At 38.7% G+C, this 7,500-nt stretch overlaps 1 protein-coding gene across 1 annotated transcript in view; it reads right to left on the reverse strand.

Moving 5' to 3' along the window:
* The window catches only part of LOC138043853 (Golgi-associated plant pathogenesis-related protein 1-like), a 4,094-nt gene extending 1,500 nt beyond the window's left edge, over nt 1–2,594 (reverse strand). The window contains exons 1-3 of the mRNA XM_068890336.1: nt 2,349–2,594; nt 952–1,016; nt 114–362 (exon numbers count right to left, since the gene is read on the reverse strand). Of these exons, the coding sequence (XP_068746437.1) occupies nt 114–362; nt 952–1,016; nt 2,349–2,415 (381 nt within the window). The 5' untranslated portion in view covers nt 2,416–2,594. The remainder of the gene's footprint in view (nt 1–113; nt 363–951; nt 1,017–2,348) is intronic.
* Nucleotides 2,595–7,500: the final 4,906 nt, after the last annotated feature.

Here is a 7,500-nt window from a genome sequence, read left to right on the forward strand (position 1 = left end):
TCTACGTAGTGTAAGTTAAATACAAAGGGAAATCTCCATTTGAGGGATGGCCACGAGTGCTTTCCATTTTCGCGAGAGAGGTCACAATTCAGTTTCTCTGTGGCTCATATTACCTGAGTAAAATGTCCAGTTTTGTCAGAAAAACCAGGATTATCAAAATCGTAGTCTCCAATTTCTTTGTAAAAAGCTTTGATAGCGTCGGTACAAGGCTCTGTCGTTCGTCTGGAAGACCAATAAAGATTCTCTCCCTGTTGCAATTGTTGTAAGTTAGTTGCATGATCAAACAAGTTGTTGTCCGCCAGGTGCCTTGCCCAGTCCTCCGCGTCTTGAGCAAGGTCTTCATTCCAGACGACTTCCGATACCTGTTTTAAGTTGTGGCAAAATGCAACAAAAGTTTTATTTTTTCCAGATTCTCGAATCCCGAGCCTCTTTTTTAGGGTCAGTGAGTACGTTTAGTAGGTGTACCTCTGGAACTCGCTAATTAACAGCGTAATCAATCCAGGGAAGGTATTTCTATTTATATACCTTTACAGCCAGCCTAATCGGTCAGCAGCCTATATCCAGGAGCCCAGCTACAACTCCAGTACGGGGTCTATGTAATGGCATTTTCTCAGATCAAGCTATTTTTAGACGAGTTCTTTATTAAGATGTGTCTTGCATGAGTGACAATTCTCAATCCTATGGGTAATACCTCTTCATGAAGACTTGTGATTAGCTGAAATAATCTGGTTTCGCGGGAAAATCAATCTAAAAATACCTCGGTCTGTAAAACGCCGTTGCACAAATCCAATGCAGTTGTACGCTCCTAGTCATAAAAGCTCCTGAATCGGCTTAATACAGAATCAGGGATTGCCTGGAATACAGATAGCTTTGAAGGGTCTAGCGTTGTATTGCAAAAAAAAAAAAGGAGCAAACAAAAAGAGACTTAATATGCCATTAATATTTGCTTACCTGATGTATGGATCGGAAGTCATTGTGCCACTTCAAGCACTGTTCTTTGAAAGGAAGAGTGGTCTCTACAGCAGAAAAGATATTCAGTAAGCGCTATTAAGAGTATTAATTTTCGGATCTGGACACAGCTTCTGCAACGGCTCTCGTAATTGGTTCAGAAAACAATAAGCACAAATGAAATATAATAATAAAAATTTTGAGTCGGGTATTGACAATTTTTGCTTTACGTTACGAGATCCAATTGATTTGCAAAGTTTAAATCAGGGGGTGCCAGTGACAGGCTCTTCTAATGAGCTCAATATGAGCCGTCTTTTGGCTTATAATTTTAAAATGACGCCCTAAACTTCAATTGAAAACAAAGAAACAAACACAGAGGAGAGATGTCAAAGGCTGAAACATCTGAAGTAGTTTATTCAGTACGTGCTAGTATATTGTTTTATTTGAAACGGATCAAGTTTTCAAACTCATTCCAAAAACTGAAGGATCGGTAACACCTTACATTCAGCTCCCGAAATCACTTATGACGTCATAGAGATGCTAATACGCCTGTCCCGATTGCGCTGAACAACCAGAAAAATAGTGCTTCAAAAATGGCAAATAAAGTGCCATTTAGAAACAGACTAGTGTCAAAAGTTGCAAGAAATCCAAAAGATCCTTCTAGAAATTCAGGACAGAAGAGCAGGATGTAAACAAGTGCTTGAGATTCGTCCACAGATCTCAACAAGAGGTGCTATCAGATGATGATACTGTTTTACATAGACCTTCGCAACTAAATATCTGTTTAGGATTTTGTACTGAAATTGTCGAGTCCTTGTATCGATTGTGACGGAAAAGAAAGGCTATAAATCTTCTCCCAATATAAGTCTACATTAGCATATTCTGCTCAGAATTTTGATTGGGCAGTCGGGTTGTTTATTAAACCTTTGAGCTCATTCGTCGATGTTACACCTGTATTCTTATAATGGTAGTTTTGATTTCTGCGAGCGGGACTTCGATCCTTTGAAACGTAAACTAGATTTTTGAAATACGGGAAAACGTTCCCAAGTTTACTTGTGGTTTTATTTGGCGACACCTTATTTCCCAACGCGGAAATGATGCACAGTGGGCTAATCTCGTCTTCCCTGCCTCTGCTAGAGCTTGTGGACACGACAGACTGATAGGGACCAAGGTCAGATATGGTCTCCTAGAGACAAGTCAATTTTGCCGTACACAAATTGCGCAGTGTGTGACAAGCTGTTGGTTTTAATTTATTTATTCAGATTCCTTCAAAGTAAGATATAAAATCCGCACTTTCATCAACAGGAAGCGTTTTGAGTGGTAAATTTGTAGCAAGCAAGAGAATTAAAAAGGATTTCCTCTTTTCTTAGTGCTACAAACTTAATAAACCCAACTCTTACCTGCCGACAGCGCATATTGAAAGATGGTGAATACGAAAGTAGGGAGGAATGAATCCAAAACATGCATTTTCCAGAAGAAACCTCTTTCAAAAGCCACTGATAAGAAGGAAACACTTGTTTTCTTCTTGCGTTGTCTACTGCGACTTTGCAGCTATTTGGCTCCCGCAGATTAAATTCCAAGCTCACTTTTTGTAAGACTTAAATTTAAACCATTGACGTTTCGAAACTTCAAGAAACACTTCTTTCTTTTTCAGTCACGCACGAAAGATACAATTAGATCTAGAATGCTAATGAACAGTAATATTCCATTGGGTGATGACGCCATGGAGCGAGACGAATTTCAACTATATCTAGTCGCTCCGTACTGGCTATTTTTTGGTCTTCTTGCTGTGAGAGTTAACGCAACGCTATTGGTTACCGGTAAATAACTTCAAACATGTATCAGTTCCAAAATATCAATTACTCATTATGAATGGAGTTGCGCACTGAGCAAAAAAAAAGTGTCTGAGACGGAAAGAGACAGATTACGCATCAAGAATCGACAACACAAAAACACATGATACGGAAACAAACAGTGCCAGTGTCGATTGTGAACTTGAGGGGCGATAAAAAAGAATCGCTATAGCAACAACAATCTTCACTGGCGGTTTAGCGATCGAGGGCAGCTCAAATGTCACATGCACAAATTTAAGCAGTTTGCTGAAAGGGAGAACATCATGAATGTCTGCAGCATAAAGACTCCATCACCGCTGAAAATTATCACCGCAACTTTTCGGCGTTTATTAACAACCACGTTGCCGGTGCAGGAACCCATGCCTTTGACTTCCCTACAGGAGTAATCAGGAAGTTGATTTTCCTAATTTTTTCAACATAATGTCTGGGTAGACTTTCATATACCGGTCCAAAATGGCGGAAGAAAAAAGAACCATTGTTATTCTGGTTAGGCCTTGTTGATTAGGTATTGTTATGTTAGCTTTGTTCTTTTGTTTTATGGACATTAATTATTTCAGATCCGGTATATGAAAGACAAGTCTAATGTCCAGTAGATAGGTATTGAGAATAAAGATTGTCATCAGCCAATATGTTATCTTAACACTAAATTCTCCTTACCAGTCACAAACGAAATCTGTAGTATTAGTTTGGAGAATGAACTTTTAGATCTTGGAGTGAAAGGAATAAGCAGTTGCTTGGTGAAAAGGAAATCGGTTAACCGTGATGAATAGATCTAACATAGATATTAAAGAGCAAAAGCAATGTACACATTTGATTTCAAGCCAACAAGCCAGTTCGGAGTGTGAATAGTATTTAGCTTAGGAAAAACTAATTGGGGACACTATTTACACAATAAAGTATACCTTAGCTAAAGTTAAAATTATTTACAATTTAATGAATAATGTATGAGATAAATAGATAAATAGATAAATAGATAAATAAAAATTTTGAAAACTCTGAACTCGCTTATTAGGGAGCTTAAGATCTACGACGACGACGTCGTCGAAAACGCCACAAAACAATGATATCATTGGTTAAAAGAGTATAAATAATCGTGCTGCACGTGCGGCACGGATTTTAGCTCATATTTTTGCGGTTCTCTGCGTGACGACGACGTGAAATCACTAAATTTTAGGTTTTGACGACAACGTGAGCATACAACAGAGAATCTTTCATTCTCTATTTTCACTCTGAAATCGCTCGTACCAATTTATTTTTGGGATACTTCGTCCATATTGTAGGAGGTGAACGAGATGGAATAATTGCGAGAGACTTATAATAGAGCAAAGTTTTATTTTGAGGTGACGTTTTCGTTGACGTCGCCGTCGTAGATCTTAAGGTTCCTATTAAAGAAAGTGACAGCGCGGCGAAAATGGAGCAAGGAGAGCAAAACAAGAGGAGACTGGGGACGGGCGGGAGGGAATGGGAGTCCTTTCTTCTCTACCCAGCCCTATTCGCTCGTTCGGTCTCGTTTCAGTTCAACCCATTCGCTACCTTGAATTAACGATTATCGTTCATTCTTAATTTGCTCTGAATTTACTATTATCGTTAATTTAGAAGACTGAAAGCTTGATATGGATTATGGGAAATCGTCATATATATTTTTTAAAAGACAACCCAAGTGTATGGAAGTAGGACTCGAACCTGGGAATGTTCATTATTAACCGGTCACCTAACCACTTGACCACCGCACCGCTAGCTGTTCAGGAACAATATTTTAAACACTATTTGATAATGCTGTGTTATCAAACGACAACAAACAATATTACACACTGCAAAGGTCGCTTTCCAAACTTCACGACAAATCTAAACATTTTAAATCCAAGCTTAGGCTTAAATTATTAATCTAGCCTAGGCCTGATAATTTTTCAGCAGCGATATTCTATGGCAGACTTTAAAAATGTTTTTTTTGAAGAAGCGATGTATTGATCTTCAGTGGTGAAGCGGAAAGAAGCGGTTCCTATGGAGTAGAAGCTCCAGGTTCGAACCCAATCCAAGGATATGATTTTTTTCCCCCTTATTTTCTCTGCTACCACAAGTCCTGGGACACAGTGTCCTAAAATAACGATAATAGTAAATTGATAGCAAATTAAGAATTAACGATAATCGTTAATTTAAAGAAGAGATCATGTTGTTCAGTTAGGGACCACAGTTTGGCTCTTATTGTTGGTCTCTTAGTCACAGCAGCGACCTGGGGCCATTAGCAGGTCCTGGGGCCATTTACTGGACCTGGGGCCATTAGCAGGAGAGAAAACATCGATATTTTTAATTTATTTTTAGATTGTCTTTTGTGCATGTGCGAAACCCGGCTGACTTTTTCAGCCAACAACGAGCCACAAATAATCAATTATTACCTACAAATAAGATTGTTCACTCATCTGCTTAGAGTTTATTGAAAAAACTGGTCGGTCTATGACAATGCCGTGGCTTAGGCCAAGCGAAAGGGACCGGAATTGTAAGCTCTGGTTTTGGGCTCCATCAGCGGTATCACTCAGTTGTTACCAAGCGATATTTGAGTTCCAAAAAGTGACTCAAACAGACTGCAAAAGGAAAGAAGACGGTGAACTTTCTGCGACTAGAAAATCAAATGTAGTTAGAAAGTTAAATGAAGAAGCAACAACAACATTTATTCGGTGCTACAAATCTTGAAGTTACATATTTTGGCAGTGGGTTAAAAATACATACTGTAACTGGTCACCCACAATAAGCTTTAAAAATAAATGTGTGACCACTAGTTATTAATAGTATAATACAGAGTATGTTATTTATAAAAACAGTTCATGCGTAATACACCTCAAGAGCGTAAGTTAGATTTAAAAAAATCCTTTATTAAGAAATACATAAGAGATAAAAAAGAAGGGGATTTGCTTCGTGCGAAGCAAAAATGTTTATGAACATTACTTTTTCCTGAAAAGTTTGCTTCCTCGGAAAAACAGGAGTGCAGCTTGACTGGTGTGTCGAGTCAGGTCCTGCCCAACCTTTTATTTTTCTGCTGATGATTATTCGATAAAACATTATGAACTGCAAGGCTGTTTTTTGCACCTGAAAGCAATTATCTGTCCAACGCCTAGAGTGAGCACTAAATCATTACACTGAATTCGAAAAGACTGATTTATCAAAACACTCAGAGAATTAACCGTCAATTAAAAACAGCAGCTCACGACGGATGAGATAACGAGCACGAAAACAAGGCAAGCGAAGTTGGAGTGGCTTAGAGCCGCCAATCCTGCACTCCTCTGTGAGTGTGGCTGGGTTGGCGGTTGCCAATCCCTGGCACGGAGAACATTGTTCCTGAAAAATTCTTCACCGAGGTAGTTACCGGGGGGATGGTAACGTATTACCACAACAAGTCGGCCATCTTTCCTGGTTTTGACGTCTGCACCGATTTCTCTTGTTCTCTTCCATACAAGCTAAAATCAAGACAGTATAATATGACGCACCTACAACAACTTTAATGCGTGCTTATCGTCTAAAAAAAAAACAGTAATAAATGTATTGCAATTTTAACGTTCATTTTAGATTGGGAGAGGGAAATGGGGGAAGTTATTTTTCTTTTGTCCCTTGTAAAAATTGTTTGTGTTCCCTTGTTCCCGAAATTACTTCCAAACTTGTTCTCAGCTTTTTGATCGAGAAAATGGTTTATGTTCCCTTGTTCCCTAAGATATTTCGTCTTTGCTCGCCTATTCCCCGGTTCAACTTTAGCCATGTTCCCGAAAACCCGATGGAGGACCTCATTTTAGCGAATGTTGTAAACTTGTGATTTTACAATACTGCAAACACTCGGTTTATCGTTTCTTTCTTTCTTTTTTTTTTTTTTTTTTGTGCGCTATTTTGGTTTGGTGCGAGTGAAAAATGAATGAATGAAACAGGAGAGATTCACTGAAAAAACGTTTCTCTCCAGTCCTAATTTTCTCCAGACGAGGTGAAACTCATACATTCAAAAGTAACGCCTTCAAGAAACACGACCGGTTTGCACTGAGCTTTTTAAATCTACTGCGCCCAAGTATTTCATCTGCTCTATTGTTCTTCATAGGCCTATATGCCTTGTGTCTGTTAATTTACTGTGTTCTGCCGGGTTGGACTACTTTTCAACTGAAGGAATGCACCGTAGGATTCAAGATCTTAAGTTGGTTGTATTCTTCTAGAATTGAAATTTTGAGCTTTCTCATTAAAGTCAACATGCCTGCCCGCAGCTTTATAAGGATATTTCTGTTTCATTTAAAACCTAGTAACTTGCATGTACCATACTGTGGGGAAACTGTTTGCACCTCTCTTTCGGAATAATTAATATTATTTTGAAATTTGATTGTCGATTTCGCCATTTAGTTTGAATTGTCGATCTTAGCTCTAAAATTAACCTGCGATCAGGCGTACTTTTCTTTTGGCGCCCTCTGTAAAGAAAAGTACGCCTGATCGCTAGGTTACTCTAAAATAAACACAATTACGTTGTCTACTTTACCTGGATCAATCATGTTCGCTACTTTACCTGGGTAAAATGTCCCGTTGCCAATGAAAATCCAGGTTTGTCAAAATTATAATCTTTAATTTCTGCATAAAAAAGTTGTGTAGCTTCAGTGCACGACTCTTTGGGGAGAGGTCTGCCCGAGAGATAAAGATTTTCCCCTGGTATGATATTCTGGGCATGCTCAAACTTGTCATT

Source organism: Montipora capricornis, chromosome 3, assembly GCF_036669925.1.
Source record: "Montipora capricornis isolate CH-2021 chromosome 3, ASM3666992v2, whole genome shotgun sequence".
Lineage (NCBI taxonomy): Eukaryota > Metazoa > Cnidaria > Anthozoa > Scleractinia > Acroporidae > Montipora > Montipora capricornis.